Below are 17,712 nucleotides of genomic sequence, written 5' to 3' on the forward strand. Positions count from 1 at the left end.
ATGACTTAATTTTCAGTATTATCTTGGAATTCTTAAAATTAATTGTAAACTGTTTCCATTTTACAAAGTTTCTAAGAGGAAGATAAATTCATAATTAAATAGTTAAAAGTCAAATAACCATCACAAAATGATACAAAAATCTCAGCTTTCTGTGATATAGTCAGAATGAAATTATGAAGCTGAAGATCCTATTAGAGAACAGGAGAGGAATAGATATACTGATAAAATAATTCATTAATTCTTTTAAAAATTACTGAAGGGCTATGACTTCCACTTTTACATACACACACACACACACACATACCTCATGTAATTTTCAATAGTGTTCTTTGTTATCTATTCACATAAATTTTTTTTTTTTTTTTGGTCAGTTGTGGGGCTTGAATGCAGGCCCTGAGCTCTTTTGCTCAATGATAGTGTTCTACCACTTTGAGTGGTGAAGTGGAGGTAAGAGTCTCATGGGTACTTTTCTGCCTGGTCTGGCTTTGAACTGTGATCTTCATATATCAGTCTCTTGAGTAACTAGGATTACAGGTGTGAGCCACCAGCGTACAGCTACATATATATTCTTGAATATCCATGAATGCTACATATGAAATAAGCCTTGTGTACATATTTTAGTCTACATTATTATTTTGTGGATGTCCACTAAAGTATGGCAAGTACATACTTTATGTCATGTTTCTACTTTATCATAGTCTATAACACTAAAGCTGAGCCTATGGTCATTCTCTTTTCCCAAAGAAAGGTACTGTAACAACATTAATTAGTACCATTTTAATATAGCAGACTATGGAAACCCATTATTTGCTTATTTTTAATTGCTTAAAGAGTATTGCGTCAGATTACACTAGTATTGTGTACTTAGTAGTTATAAAAAGGCATTAGGTTTCATTTATGTGTAAAGTATGTAGAAAAGAATATCTGAGTATAAATGGAAGAGCTGAAAGAAAAAAAAAGCAAGTTAATTTTGAGGGATAAAGAGTTACCTAAAACTTGGAATGGGTTGGTCCCAGGTTTATGCAGTACCAGGTTCTATGTGAGGCAGCAGGGAAGTAACAGGACTTCCTTAAAGTGTGTCAACAGAGGAAGGATGAGCGCTGGGCTGACATCCTATGGCTAGCCTGGCATTAGGGGTGGTAAATGGGACTTTTATCATGTTAAAGACTACAGATATCACAGTAACCTGTCTACAAAGACAAGTGGGGTCACTCAAGAAGGAATCCAGGCTGGGCATGGTGGTTTAGACCTGTAATCTCAGCTACTTAGAAGCAGGGCCAAAAGGACTGTAATTTGAGGCCAGTCCAGGCAAAATTAGTGTGAGACTATCTGAAGAGCAAACTGAAAAGCAAAAAAAGCATAGGAGGTTGAGACTAAAGTAGTAATGTGCTTGCCTAGCAAGTACTAAGCTCTGAGTTCAAACGCTAGTAAAATACAGAAACAAAAAGGCAGGAGGAGAAAGGAAAGAGAGGAGGAATCACAGGGCATTCTCATATAATTGGCATAGTAGTAATCCAAACGACTTCTTTTGAATGAACTTTTGCCTCCCTCCACTCCCCCCACCAAATCACTGAAAAATCACAGGCCCTGGGCAGGTCTGTGTGCAGAAAGGCTTGAAGTTGGAAATTTGTTTGGAAAAACTGAAAGACCTGAATATTTTATATTCTCCTGTTAACATACAAGTTATATTTCTAAGAATTACATAAGACGTATGTACATAATATTTGTAGGAAGTGATTTTTAATGTACTTAGATTTTCTTTTTTCTTTTTTCTTTTTTTGGGTCCAGTCGTGGGGCCTGAACTCTGGGCCTGGGCTCTGTCCCTCAGCTCTTCAGCTCAAGGCTAGCACTCTACCACTTGAGCCATAGCTCCACTTCTGGCTTTTTTCTTTTTGCTTATGTGGTGCTGGGAATCGAACCCAGGGCCTCAGGCATGCAAGGCAAGCGCTCTACCACTGAGCCACCTTCCCAGCCCCTTTACTGTACTTAGATTTTCAAAAGCAAGGATACAAAACACAGAGTAAACAAATATCCCAAATTTTTGAGCTCTCAAATTCCTGGACAGCTCTGTCCAGATTATCAAAAGATCCCTGAAGTGTAGTTTTAAAAACCAGGCACCAGTGGCTCACATCTTTAATCAGGAGGCTGAGACAAGGTTCAAGGCCAGCCCACACAGAAAAATCCTAAACACTCCATATGCAAAACAGCCAGCAAAATGCCAGGGTGGAGGTGTGGCTCAAGCAGTACAAGCAAGCCAAGCAACTGCAGGAACATGTGTTCAAATTCTAGCATTGCAAAAATGTCAACTGAGCAAAATAGATGATTTATTCTAATAGATATAGTTCAAATTATCTTTTGGCAAAGATAAATAGTTCTGAAAAGAAAAATGTTTTAGGCAATGTTTTAACTAAAAATAATTTTATTAATAAAGTAGCAAGCTGATAATACCAATGAGTTGATTGTAAGGGTAATTAGAACTGTGGACTGGAATGTTATCAAACTAATTGCATTAAAAAAGCAAGACAATGAATGCTATTTCTTTCTTTTTTCTTTTTTCTTTTTTTTTGGTCCGGTCGTGGGGCCTGAACTCTAGGCCTGGGCGCTGTCCCTCAGCTCTTCAGCTCAAGGCTAGTGTTCTACCACTTGAGTCACAGTGCCACTTCCTGCTTTTTGCTTTTTTGCTTATGTGGTGCTGAGGAATCGAACCCATGGCCTCAAGCATGCAAGGCAAGCGCTCTACCACTGAGCCACCTTCCCAGCCCATAGGAATGCTATTTCTTAGAGGTGGGGTGGATAGGGGAGAAAAAGTGATTGGAATGCAGTGTAAACATTTGTGGAGAAGTAACAATGAAATCCCCCTTCCTCTGTATAACTGATATAAGCCTTTAAGAATTGTTTATGAAGGTATCCAATGGAATATATCTAATTCAATTCATAAGCCCCCTAAAGTAAAAAGTAACTACAGAAATGAAAAAAGAAGCTAATAAGTTTAGTACACCTGTGGTTATTATAACCCACATTCTTTCAAAAAGGCATCTGTCTTCTAGTCTTGGCTCACAAAGCTTCAAATTACTTTTTTTCATTCAAATCAACTGGTCATAGAAGCTAAACTGTATTAAGTCCACTGGGATACATTTTCATAAACACAAAATCAAGGCAAACCTAGTATTTGCTATCACATACTGGGCACATTTAGAAGGACCTCTATAAACATAGCTACTCAAGAGGCTGAGATCTGTGGTTTGAAACCAGACGGCCTTGTCTCCAATTAACTTGTAAAATGTAACTGTAAGTGTGGCTTAAGTGGTAGAGTGCCATGAGTGAGAGTTCAAGGCCACTAACTAATATAGAGAGGAGAAAGAGAAGAAGAGAGAGGGAGAGAGGAGAGGAAAAGAGAAGAGGAAAGAAGAGGGGAAAGAGTGGGGGTGGGTGGGAAAGGAAAAGGTAGGAGGAGAGAGGAGAGAGAGAGGGGAAGGAAGGGGGGAGAGAGAGAGGTTAGGAAAGACACCTGTCAATGAAATGCTTGTAACACACCCCCTACAAAAGCACATTTGGTATGCATGTATGCTTGTATATGCTGGTCCTAGGGCTTGAACTCAGATCTTGGGTGCTATCCTTGAGCATTTTTGGCTTAAGGCCCGTATTCTCTCACTTGAGCCACAGTTCCACTTTCAGCTTTTTGGTGGTTAACTGGAGGTAAGAGTTTTGCAGATTTTCCCGTGGGCTGATTTCAGACTGTGATCCTCAGATCTCATCCTCCTGAGTAACTAGGATTATAGGCATGAGCCACTGAGGGCTGGCCAAAAGCACATGGTGATGCCATTTTTTTTTTTTCTTGGTAAAATATCGTGTATTCAAGCCCCACTTTTAACAATGAGACATCTGTCTAGGCAGTTTTAGGTAGTTGAAGATCTGTAAGGCAAAATATCTCCCCAATAAATCACCATACTCAGGGCTGGTCTTAGTTGTCATGCATGGGGAAAATACTCATTTTGATAGGTTTCAAGTCATACTACTAGGCAATAGATGGTAAGAGATTAAATGACTACAGAATAAGATAACATTTTAAGAGATATAGCTTCAAGCTGATAAACAGAAACTGCACACAGAATGGTATATAATAGCTTCCAAATATCCTTCCAAATACCAACAGAAAAACATTCTACAATACTACTTAAGTTGAATTAGTTTAGTCAATAAATGGGAGAATAGCTGAATCAAACTTTTAGTGGAAATTTTATGTATTTTCCTAAGTATAAAGATTACATAATTAAAAAAAAGTAAAACCAAATCATCAAGTAGTAATGTTGGAGCATATACAACCTGCCTGGATATTGCTCCTTAGCTTTATTCACTCACAGTTAGTGCTCCACCACTTGAGCCACAGCTCCACTTTACGATTTTTGGTGGTTAATTGAAGGTAAGAGTCTCAGACTTTCTTGCCCCAACTGGCTTCAATCTCAGCCTCAGATCTCAGCCTTCTGAGTAGTAGGCTAACAGGCATGAGCCACCAGTGCCCTGCTAAAACCTGCTCTTAAGAGCTAACCATTTTCATGAATTAAAAAGTCAGCTTTGAATATTCTTCATTAAATAATGTAAATCTGTAATTAAATTTTAATTTAATCAAAAAATTCAACTTTACTTTAAAAGGTAGTAAGTGTTGAATATACCTTAACTAAAAGTCTGGGGACCAAAAGTGTTTTGGATTTAGAATACTTGCACAGTATATAATGGGCAAAAATCTGAAATGCTCCAAAATCTGAAATGTTTTGATTGTTATGTTAGCACTGAAAAAGTTTCTAGGTTAGCACTGAAAAAGTTTTGATTTCATTTGAGATTTTAGGCTTTCAGACATGCTTAACTTGACTCTAAATTCAGAACTTCCCAGTTTACTATATTTTCTTGTTGTATATGCCTTTGAGGATGTTTACATCTGCTTTGTCTACGTGGTGGAAATATAAAATGCTGCACTACTGTCTCTTAGCTCTTGCTAATTCTATAATCTATTAGATTAGGAATGTCACAGTGATAGTTTAAAATCAGCCATAGTGAGAGAAATTTCATCATGAAATTGGCAAATACTAACAAATTAAGGCATTTCCCCTCCCAACAACCCATTAAAAAAAATTACCAACACACCACTCCCAAAGTATTTTGTTAAGGAAGGTTGATTTAATATGGTTAATACTGTAGGATACCTGAAAAACTAATTGCTGAAAAATCACTGATTATATATAGAGAAATAGTTAATGGAATATTTCTAGAGTACATATTTGATCAAAGTTTATACAAATAACTGGGCAGTCTTATTTCATACAGGAATATGCCTTCCATTTTTAAGTGATTGTTGTAATTCTGGGAGTTTAATTTTGGTTTAAACTCATTTTAGTGAGAAATGGATACAAAGAATAGACGAAGAGCCATCAACCCCATTGTTTAATACTTCTCAGGATCGTATTTATACTACTTTTTTGTGTGGTAGATGCTGATCCGGGATCCTGGTGTGCTGATCCTGGGACTTGACCTTGGGACTGGGTGCTGTTCTAGAGCTCTTTTTGTCAAAGATGAGTATTCTACCACTTTGAGCCACAGTGCCACTTCTGGTTTTTCTGGTGGCAATTGGAGATAGGAGTCTCACGGGGACTTTCCTGCCCTGGCAGGATTTGAACCGTGATCTTCAGATCTTAGCCTCTTGAGTAGCTAGGCGTGAACCACCAGCACCTGGTTAAATAGTTTTGTTTTTTTACTGGTGGACAAGAAAGAGAAGAATAGAGGAACACAGAACAGGATACTAGCATCTTACGTTTTGGCATTAACATGTCATGCTTTTTGTATTATTCTTTTATGTCCTGAGGTTCTACCTAAAATATCATTTAAAATTTTTTTCCAGGGAAGGGAGAAGGAAAGAGAGAAAGAGAGGGAGAGAGGACATGAAGACAAGAGGGAGAAAAAGGGAGAAGGAGAAAAACAGTAAGCTAGAGAATGCAGGGATGTGTGTGTGTGTATGTGTGTGTATGTTCATATCATTAATGCTTATGAAAAGTTATGTTTGTATGTCCACATTCTGGGAGGAACAGCTTTAGAAGGGATATATCTATATAAATAAGTTGAAATTAAAATATAAATTACAGAGTATGTACATAATTTAACTGTTAAGGGGAACAAGAAAACAATTTAATTTTGGATGTTTAATTACATTATTTGCATTTTAAAAATTATTTTATATCATGTATTACATTATGTATGAAACAAGGATGTATTAACAAACAGAAGGAAAAAAGGCTGATACTTCAGAGATAAATCAAATAAAAACTCTGAAAATTTGCTAGTTGGGATATTGTCTCCTGAGAAATATAACCAAATATCTTTCATACTAAGCAATCATTCAGGTTTAGAAAGGAAAAATATATTAATTTAAATGACTAAAAATGCATTTACTTCTAAAGACATTTTTGTTTTTATTTTCTAGGGCAAACAAATTAATCAAATAGTAAAGAGGAAGTCATAACTGTAAGACAAGTTTCTTAGAAGATGAAATATTGACTGCATAGATGTTGTGCTCCACAGACTTTGTTTTCTTTGAGGTCTTCTACCCCAGTACTAACCAGCCCATCTAGCTTAGCTTATGAAATCTGACAAGGGTACAGCCCATGGCAATAAGGATGCAGGATAGTGATTTCATTTCTGATTTTATTCATTGTAGCCCCAGGGAGAGAGAGAACAAGAACAGGAATGAAATCCAGGTCTCCTACATAAAATACTGGAGAACATTACCATTAGGTCACAGGGGAGGGAAGAATATTTTTAAAAAGTATATATATATATAAACAGTATATTTGTTATAATAATTTATGGTGGAAAATTATTTGCTTTGGCTTGACATGACATGAAAGTATTACTTTCATTATTATGAATTTGAATGATTATTTTCACAAACTGTTTCAAATCTGTTTGGTGGATTTAAAATATTACACTTTTTTGGAAGTTGGAAAAGGATACTAGCTTAACATAAAATGTTAGGCAATTATAAAACAATAAAAGTAACTTGTATAATTTTGTGTAATTCATCTAATATTCTACTATTTATATTGTCATTCACTTATTGCTACAAAATGTTGTTGGCACTGTCATAAATAAAAACCCTGAAATTTTCTGGCATATACAGCCTGGGTTTGAACTTTTAGTCTAAGAGCTCAAGAATATTAAGAAATTCATAGATGGATTAAAAGACAATTTACTCGTATTAGTGAGCCATGTAAAGTTCTTGATATTTCACTTTGTTTTTAACACATACTAATACTTTGACAGTAGCATCCCAAGAATAAAAGAAAACTTTCATGTTTTTCAGGTTGCTGTGCTTATAAAATGTTTTACCATATATTAGCTAATATTTCACCTTAAGATACTAGAAAAAGAGCAAATCACACTCAAACTAAGTAGAACATTGGCAAAAAAAAAAAACAGTATAAAAGCAGAAATAAAATCCATATAAAACTAAAAAACAATAGAGAAAAATTAATGAAATACTGACTTTTAAAGTCCATGACTTAAAGATTTGAAAATTACCAATATCAGAAATAAAGGAGTGGCATCACCATAGACTATACAGATATTAAAATGAAATAAAGGAACATTTGAAACACTCATAATAATACACTTAGATCAAATAATCACACCTTCTCAGATATATACACTGTTAAAACTCACTTGCTAATAACAAATGAAGTACTACCAATGAGTCTAGAAAAAATATAACAAATACTTTCAAATATTATACGAAGTCAAAAAGGCAAAGATATTTAAAAAAACAAAATTATAAGACTAATATAACCACAAGAGAAAGCATAGAGGACAACTGCATATGATATCCACAATAAATGATATTATGTACAGATCAACTGGGTTTATCCCAGGATCTCAAGGCTGGTTTAAAATCAGTCAATAGAATTCACTATACATATAAGAAAACACCATATAATTATCCTATCAAATGTCGAAAATAAACTGGCAAAAAATCTAACATCATACATGATAAAAACTCAGTGGCAACTAGAAATAGGAGCTTTCTCATCTTAACTAAAAGCTTCTGTTAAAAGTTTAGAATTATCACAATAATTGGTGAAAAGACTAAATACTTTCCAAGATTGAGAATGAGACAAAAATTTGTTCTATCACTTCTAAAATAAAAACAAAACACCACCATCAAAAAAGAAATCTTCCACACTGAATTGAAGCTCCTATTCAATCAAAAGGCGATAAAAAGATATAGAGGGCTTTCAAGTTGTAAAGGCATGAAACTTTCTCCATTTGTAGACAACATAATTATCCATGCAGAAAAATCTCAAGATAGTTCTTAAAAACTTACAAGAATAGTAAATAGAGCAAAATTATGTAATAAAAGGTTTGCATGCAAAGTTCAACTAATTAGTAGACAACACCAGAAAATGAAATGTAAAGTACCATTTTGAGTACCGTTTAGAAAAGTGTAACAATACTATTTAGGTAAGTTCAATAAAAGATGTACCAAAGGAAAAAAAAAAAAGACTTATAACAATCTCCTAAGTTGATCCATAAATTCAGACAAGATGGGCACGTTCAGGGTGGTATGGCCGTAGACATTGATCCATAAATTCAATGTAATTCCAATCCAAATCCTAGCAAGATTTTTTTTTTTTTAATAGAAATTTAAAACTTGAGACAGGGAACCCTATGCTTCAAGCAGTTGGGCAAGGCTAACTACAGGAAAACACCAGTAGTTGACACTTTGGAGATTTGATCTAAAAGGGAACCTTCCCTTCTCCTCCCCCTCCCTCTCCCTTTTCCCCTCCTTCTTCTCCTTTTGCTGCTGGTCTCAGGCTTGAACTCAGGACCTGGGCAGTATCCCTGAGCTTCTTTGCTCAAGGTTAGTGTTCTAATACTTGAGCCACAGTTCCACTTACAGCTTTTTCAGTAGTTTTTCGAGATAAGAGTCTCATGGACTTTCCTGCCCAGGTCAGCTTCAAACCTCAATCCTCAAATCTCAGCCTCCTGAGCATCTAGGATTACATGCATGAGCCACCCAATGCTTGGCTTTACAAGTGACTTTTCTAACAGAATAATCTGGTTTTATAGAAGTTAACTGCATTGCTCATCAAATCTCACCATGTCATAACAAGAAGCAGGGCTGTGAAGCAGGGCTGTGTTGCTCTGAATATAGGAAAACACCAGTGATCTCAATTTAGGGTTACCACAGACACTGAAGCATTGAGTGGGAGATACTATGAAAATTAACAGAAACTCACTTCTTGAGAGTGTGTCTGGCACAAACCCTGAGAATTTTATGCGGTAGAAAATAAAGATATAAATAAAGATATAAATATGATGAGGAGTGAATGGCACAATGGTCATGTCTGGGACTGAGACTAGCAAATGACTCAGTTTTCACTGTACCCCTTCCCTCCAGGCGGAGCTCTGGGGTTTGACTGCTTCTCAACTAGGAAGCATTTGGGGATGGAACAGTAGTTTGATATTTGACCTGTAAGCTGACTAGAAACCCCAGGGCCTGTCCAGCATGACCCAAATAACACTGAGATTGATGAGAAGGGTTTGCTATGGCCCTGAAATAGGCCAAGTCATGGATCATGCAGCCTTCTCGAATGAGAATATTCATTCCCAGCAGTCTATAATCTGAAAAAACTTGGTGTAAAAAAAAAAAGTTGGAGAGGTGGGAAAATAGGAGAACAAAATGAGGGAAGGGGTAATAAGTTTGACAAGAAATGTACTTATTACCTTACTTATATAACTGTAACTCCTCTATACATCACCTTGACAATAATTTTTTTAAACAGGCTCATTGCATCTTCCACATCTCTCATGTTTGCGAAGCTTCTGATAGGCATGTTAAAAGCCACCTGAGAGAATACACCCTAGGGTAGTCAATATGGCCCATCAGGAGAAAAATGGGGACACAGCATTTGGCCCCAACCTGTTCAGCATGAGCTAAGATGGATCACAGTACGCTACGGCTGGGCCCATACCTCCTCCACACTGTGGGATCCTGGAAGAGAAGTCTTCAAGTATCTCAGCATTTTTGCTGTTTTTTTTTTCCCCTTTCTGTCTAGTGTATTTTCTATTACTTCTCATTTTTTATTACTTTTTAAACTCTTCAAATTCTTTTTCTGCTTTCTCTTTTCTTCTTTGCCTTTGTCTTGCTGTCCTACTTTCTTTAAATTTTAATTTTTATTTATTTTTTGTTCATCGTGGGGCTTGAACTCTGGGCCTGGGCACTGTCCCTGAACTCTTCAGCTCAAGGCGAGTGCTCTACCACTTGAGCCACAACACCACTTCCAGTTTTTTGGTAGTTAATTGGAGATAAGAGTCTCACGGACTTTCCTGCCTGGGCTGACTTTGAACCATGATCCTCAGATCTCAGCCTCCTGAGTACTTGGATTATAGGCATGAGTCACCAGCCCAGCTACTTCTTAATTTTTTTTAAACTGTCATTCTTTTTTTTTTAATTGTGAAAATACCATACTACTTCCTAACTTTTAAAATGATTTTCTTCTTTTCTTCCTGGCAGTACTGAATGTTGAACCCAAGGTCTTGTACTCTACTTGAACATTGCTTCTAGCCCCGTTTGCTTTAGTTGTTTTTCTAAGAAACTCACTTTTTGCTTGGGCTGTTCTGGAGTGTGCCTTTTGTTTACATTTTCTTTGTTGAGATGTGGGTGTCCAACTTTTTGTTTAGGCTGGCCTTGAACTGCACTATCCTTGTGAGCTCAATCTCCTGAGTAATTAGGTTTACAGATGCCAATTGCCTTGACATGTTTACTTTTTCTTCTATTATCTTTGTTCCTTTAATCAAGTCCAGCACCAAGCATGCTGGCCGGGTGTTTTGCTGCTGGGTTACACTCCAAGCCCCATTGAAGAGAAATTGCACGGTACTGTGGTCATTACCTACTTCTGCTTAAAACTGTCATGAATACTTCAACATAAAGAACAGGGAAGCTAAGAGCCCCTAACTGATACTCTGGATCCAAGTAGGCACTGCTGCAGGAAGGGGATGCTAAAGTCCTGCTCTTGGACAAGTTACTACCACAGCAATAACACAGAGAAATAATGCAAGCATTTTAGACACTGAATCCACAAAGACCTTAGCATAACTTGCTTCTATACCCTTTCAGACTGCACACTGCTGACAAGACTGGAGGAAAAACCACAGAGGTCCCATGTACACTGTTGTTTATACCACAACTATCCCACTCCTGTAAAACTTACAGACAAAATATATCCCTTTGGCTCTGATGCAGCATGCATTATGTTATAAAGCCACTAATCACCACTAAAAAAGTCACAGGGCTAGGAGTCAGTGGCTCATGTCCACAAATCCTAGCAACAGAAGAGGCTGAGATCTGAAGATTGAGGTTCAGAGACGGTCAGGCAGGAAATGTCTGTGAGATTCTAACCTCTAATTAACCACCAGAAAGCTAGAAATACAGCTATGACTCAAGTGCTACAGCAATAGCCTTGAGCAAAAAACTCAGGGACATTGCTCAGGCCCTGACAAGCTTAAGCCCCAGGTCTAGCACACAAACAAGAACAAAAGCAAAACAAAAAGCCAAAGGGAAAATATACTATATCTAAGTCCATTTCAAATGAAACTTAACACTATACAACAAATTGATAACCCATAGCATATTACTGAGAAAACTACTTACATAAAAATGGGCGAGATATTCATCCTAGCAGTTGAGCAAATCTCAACATAGAAACACAGAAATGCTAATACAACAATACATGACACCTACTAAAGCCTAAAACTCTAGTAACTGATTTCCAAAGATACAATGTGGCCAAAATGCTAGGAAAAGAACTGAGAAGGGACTGTACTCTGGGGTCTCTAATCTGCAGGATGGGGTTTGTCACAGTTCTCAAGAATAAGACCTACTTTAAGAGATATCAAGTGAAATTTAGAAGACAAGGAGAGGGTAAAACTGACAACTATGCTAGGAAACGCTTGGTGATCCAAGACAAAAATACGTACAATACACCCAAATACAGAATGATAGTTCATTAATCAACAGAGATATTTGTCAGATTGCTTATGCACGCATAGGAGACATGATCATCTGCATGGCATATGCGCACCAACTACCCAAGTATGGTGTGAAAGTCAGCCCAACCAATTATGCAGCTGCCTATTGTACTGGCCTGGCTGCTGGCCCATCAGCTTCTCAATAGGTTTCGCATGGACAAGAACTATGAAGGCCAAGTGGAGGTGATCGGGGATGAATACAATGTAGAAAGCATTGATGGTAAACTTGGTGCCTTCACCTGCTATTAAGATGCAGGCCTACCTGCATTACAACTACCACTAGCAATAAAGTCTTTGGTGCCCTGAAGGGAGCTGTGGATGGAGGCTTGTCTATTCCTCATAGTACCAAACAATTCCCTGGTTATGATTCTGAGAGCAAGGAGTTCAATGCAGAAGTACATTGAAGCACATCATGGATCAGAATGTCACAGATTATATGCTCTAGTATATAAAGAACAATGTAACTCCAGACATGATGGAGGAAATGTACAAGAAGGCGCATACTGCTATATGAGAGAATCCAGTCTATGTGAAGAAGCCCAAGACAGAAGTGAAGAAGAGGTGGAATCCTCCCAAAATGTCCCTTCCTCAGAAGAAATATAGGGTAGCTCAAAAGAAGGCATGCTTCCTCAGAGCTCAGGAGCAGGCTGCTTTCTTTTTTTCTTTTTTCTTTTCTTTTTTTTGTCAGTCATGGGGCCTGAACTCTGGGCCCAGACCTTGTCCCCCAGCTCTTCAGCTCAAGGTTAGTGCTCTACCACTTGAGACATAGCACCACTCCTGGCCTCTTCTGTTTATGTGGTGCTGAGGAATTGAATCCAAGGCCTCAGGCATGCAAGGTAAGCACCCTACCACTGAGCCACCTTCCCAAACCCGAAACCAAACAATTTTCTATGAGGATTTTTTCGGAAAGACAATAAACTTATTGACAAGCCCCCCCCCCCCCCAAAAAAAAAGGATTGGAAAGGATGATTAAAAGAAAAAAAAACAATGATTCCAAGAATAAACAATCGAATAAATTTAAATGGACAATGGAAGATATTAATGAACATTTCAATGAAGAGAAAGAGAATCTGAAAGAGAACCAAATAGAAAAGGAAAGTAGCAATTGGGAGGATGCATGTGGGAGGTATCTATATATAGGCAATGTTCTAATTTTTGGTCTCAGCAATAATTTGGTTCACTTTATGAACACTGAGCTGCAAACTTTCCTATATGTACTTTTCTATATGTGCTTTATGCAATTAAAACAAATTTTAAATTTTAAAAAGGTTATGCCAGGTATAGTTAGGCATGACTATAATGCTAGCAAAGTAGATCTGCAAAATGGCAGCAAGAGGACCCAATCTGTCTGTAGCTAACCTGGACTACATATCAAAATCAAAGTTGGTCCACACAACATAAGAAGACCTGTTGTCAAAAAAAAATATAAGTTTAATGATTTGCTTTGCAGGTACAAAGCCCTGCAGTTTGATCCTCAGCAGAAGGGTGAGATTGGGAAGGCATTTACCTGCTTTTTCTGTGTTCTGTTCCTGTTTTCCAGCCAGTCATCCATTTGTTCCTCAATTTCTTCTATAGAAGTCCCATGATCATAAGAGTGAATATATGTACTTTCTAATGGTGTGTATACAGGAAATTCAGGTTTGGGTTTTTTAACTTTAACTTTCTTCTGTTCTAAAAAGAATGTTTAAAAGAACCAATTATTGACACTTGTTAAAAATTAAAAGAATTTAAAAGTACTCAAATACCTTATTCATAGATCAACTCTTGAAAGAACACATAAGTGATATTCTTTTTATCAAAACAGAATTGCTTTATTATAAATTTTATTGTACATTATTATTGTATTATTTTAAAATTCAGATACTGTTAATAATGATTATGACATAATCACTACTTGACTTATACATACATTTAGTTTTCAAAGAATTTTTCATCGAAGTATTTCACTATGGGAATTGAAAGAGCTTCAGTTTAGGGTGTTAATCTTACCTTTACCACTTATTAGCTATGTAATATTGGGGAAATAGAACAAATGTTCATTTTCTGAACAAGGGGTATGTAATTATCATTTCAATATTTTACAAATGCAAAGATAATTTTGCAGCACCAGTAGCTATCAATAATGTCTAGTGTTATATGACACTGTTTCTATCACTGAATATACCATGGTGGTCATGTGAGCTTATATTACCTAGTGACAGCAAAACCGAAAGTGGCTCAAAGTGGTAGAGTGGTAGAGAGTGGTAGAGCCTTGAGCAAAGAGCTCAGTGACAGCACCCAGGCCTGAAGTTCAAGCCCCACAATCAACAACAACAACAAAAGTTTCTCATTAATAAAAACATTGGAATGTAACTGTTATGTAAGTTTATAGGTATGTCTGCATATATGACTGGTTATTATTTCTTTATAAAGATATAAAACTGGTAACTGAGTAAAAGCTCAGCAAAACATCTGACTAATTATTGATGATATACTACATCATCACTGAAGTAGGACAACTATAGAAATTGACAAAGCAAAATAATGCTTTTCAAAATTACTGAAAAGGCATGTGCAAGTAAATATATTTAAATGATATTAGATAAGCATGGAGAAAAATATGGATGAACACACTAAGATATGTAGGTGAAGAGATGGAAGGAATGTAGAGATAAGCATAAAGGAAAAAAGAAATATCACAACAAAAAGATAGATAACATATGAAGGCATATTTATGTATAAAAGTATATGATCAAATACTATTTCAAAATTATAAACAAAATCAAATTTTAAAAGTCTACACAATGTAATCTAGCTGAAAATTCAGATATCTAAAACTAACGGCTGTATATGATGGGTTCCACCTATAATCCTAGCTAGTAGGAATAGGGAAGTGGAGACTAGGAGGACTATTTCAAAACCCAACTGGGGAAAAAATTTTTAGATACCATCTTAACCAATAAAAAGGTGGACGTGGTAGTACATGCCTATCATCCCAGCTACATGGAAATCATAAAAAGGATGATCACTGATCACTGTCCAGGCCAGTCTGGGTAAAAAGTAAGACTATTCAAAAAATAATAACAAGAAAGGCTAGAGGCATGGCTCAAGTAGCAGCGCATCTACCCAGCAAGCACAAGGCCCTGAATTCAAACCCTAGTGCTACTGGATTAAACAAAAACTCATCCAATAAACAAGTAGCCTTAGTAAATAACTATTCATTAAATCCTGTGCTACTTTAATAATTCTAGGCTAAGTGTGTAGTATGCTGCATGTGGTAAAATATCACCTCTTTAAAAATTGGCACTGAGATGGGAAAAAACTCCAAATTCATATGGAACAACAAAAGACATAGAATAACCAAAGCAATTCTAGGCAAAATAAAAGCAATGCAGGTGGTATTACAATACCACATTTCAAACTCTACTACAGCCATAATAACAAAAACAGCTTGGTATTGGCACAAAAACAGACCCAAAGATCAATGTAACAGATTAGAAGACCCAGAAATAAAACAACATACTTACAGGTTTCTGATATTTGACAAAGAAGCCAAAGGCATACAGTGAAAAAAACATAGCCTCCAACAACTGGTGTTGGGAAAACTGGGCAGCCATACGCAGAAAACTAAATGTACATCCCTGCTTGTCACTATGCACTAATAATCAATTCAAAGTGGATTAAAGACCTCAATATCAGACCCAAAACTCTGAAACTACTGCAAGAGAGAGTAGGAGAAACATTAGAAATTATAGGTATAGACGGGAACTTCCTGAATAGAGTCCCGGGGCACAACAGATAAGAGAGAGACTCAACAAGTGGTACTATGTTAAAATAAAAAGTTTCTGCACAGCTAAGGACATAGTTACTAAACTAGAAAGATGGCCAGCCAATTGGGAAAAGATCTTTACCAGCAAAACATCAAAGACATAATATCCAATATTTACAAGGAGCTCAAGAAACTAATCCCTCCCAAACTTAATACACCATTTACTAAATGAGCAAGGGAGCTAGGAGAGACTTCTCCAAAGATTGGAGGTAAGAATGGCAAAGAAACACACGAGGAAATGCTCCTTTTCTCTGGCCACCCATAAAGAAAATGCAAATCATAACAACTCTGAGATTACATCTCATTCCAGTTAGATTGGCCAACATTTTGAATTTTAACAACAACAAATGCTGGTGGGGATAGGGAACCCTACTGCACTGCTGGCGGGAACGTAAACTGGAATGCAGTTTTTGAGCTTCCTCAAAAAAACTAAACTTAGACCCATCCATACCACTCCTTGGCATCTCCCCTGAGTATCATGAACCAGGATAAGGACATCTTCACATCCATGGTCAGTGCTCGGCTATTCACAGTAGCCAAGATATGGAAACAACCCAGGTGTCCCACAACAGATGAGTGAATCAAAAAAAATTTGGTACCTATATACCACAGAATTTTACACAGCTATTAGAAAGAATAAAATAATGTCATTTGCAAGGAAATGGATGGAACTAGAACAAATCATGTTAAGTGAGGTAAGCCAAGATCAGAGAGACAAATGGTGTGTAGTCTCTCTGATAAGTGGAAGTTAGATCTAAAACACACTGGATATGACAAATTAAACAGGATACTAGATACTCACATACAGTGAGACCAAAAGAGGTAGTTTTAGGAGAGAATCACAAAAGTGCAATGCCTAAGTGCTTCTTGATATTTATGTAAAATATACATACTGAAAGGATCTCCAAAGATATGTAAACAAAAGACTTTTTAAAATTTATTTTTTCTTTTTCTGAAGATTTTGTATCCTTTACCTTATATACAGGGTATTCACCTGCATATCTGTGGGAGGGTAAGGGAGAGGGCACAGAATCCAAGGATAAAGGGTAAAAAAGTACAGCAATGGAGTACACTGGACATTAATGAAAGTGAACTATACAACTCATGGGTAGAGATGGAAGGGAAGGACTGGGAGAGAATGAGGGAACAGAATGAGGGAACAGATGAGTGTGTGAAAGGAAATATACTTATTACCTGACATATATGTCACTCCACTGTACATCACCTCTATAATAACAATAAATTCTAAAATTCTAAAATTTGGTATTTCGGCTATATGTGGTAGCACATGCTATAATCTCAGCACTAAGAAGGTTGAGGCAGGAGGTTCCTAAGTTTGAGACTAGTCTGTCCTCATCATTCCTCTGATTTTCAATAAGACATATATATAATTAATATGGACCCAAGTTTTATATCGTTATTGATACTTCATTCAAGAAAAATAAATCTATGAGGATTTTTTTTTTCAGCAGCATTAGACCTATGTGGGAAAATCTGAGTTAAATACAATATGTATTTTATCTTGATGGATGGGAATCTGATTTAAGTTTTATAAATTTTGGTCTCAAGATACATCACACTTATTCCTCAATGGTAATTTAGTCAAAGACAAAAAACAAATAATCTAATCAATCAAACAAAAAAAAATCAAACAAAACTAAAGAAAAATAAAGTAAAAGTGAAACTCATGATTCATTAAGTGTCTAGTAAATGAAGAAAAATGATTTTTCTCTTAAAAGCTAATTCAGGGAGATCATCAGAGGAATGATAAATGAGTCAAAAGCCATCTTAAGTGACTCCTACTTTAATGCTCCTTGAAAACAAAAGGAATT

At 36.5% G+C, this 17,712-nt stretch overlaps 1 protein-coding gene and 1 pseudogene across 2 annotated transcripts in view; one reads left to right on the forward strand and one right to left on the reverse strand.

Moving 5' to 3' along the window:
- The window catches only part of Dnajc1 (DnaJ heat shock protein family (Hsp40) member C1), a 189,185-nt gene that overhangs the window by 71,076 nt on the left and 100,397 nt on the right, over positions 1 to 17,712 (reverse strand). For both annotated transcript variants that reach the window (XR_011365605.1, XM_069990497.1), the window contains exon 8: positions 13,580 to 13,743. Coding sequence is in view for 1 of the 2 variants with exons in the window: in XM_069990497.1 (XP_069846598.1) it covers positions 13,580 to 13,743 (164 nt within the window). In the remaining variant the exon portion in view is untranslated. The remainder of the gene's footprint in view (positions 1 to 13,579; positions 13,744 to 17,712) is intronic.
- On the forward strand, positions 11,890 to 13,543 carry LOC138805518 (large ribosomal subunit protein uL18-like; annotated as a pseudogene).

The sequence above is a fragment of the Dipodomys merriami genome, unplaced genomic scaffold (genome assembly GCF_024711535.1).
Source record: "Dipodomys merriami isolate MVZ:Mamm:240054 unplaced genomic scaffold, mDipMer1.0.p SCAF_4, whole genome shotgun sequence".
NCBI lineage: Eukaryota > Metazoa > Chordata > Mammalia > Rodentia > Heteromyidae > Dipodomys > Dipodomys merriami.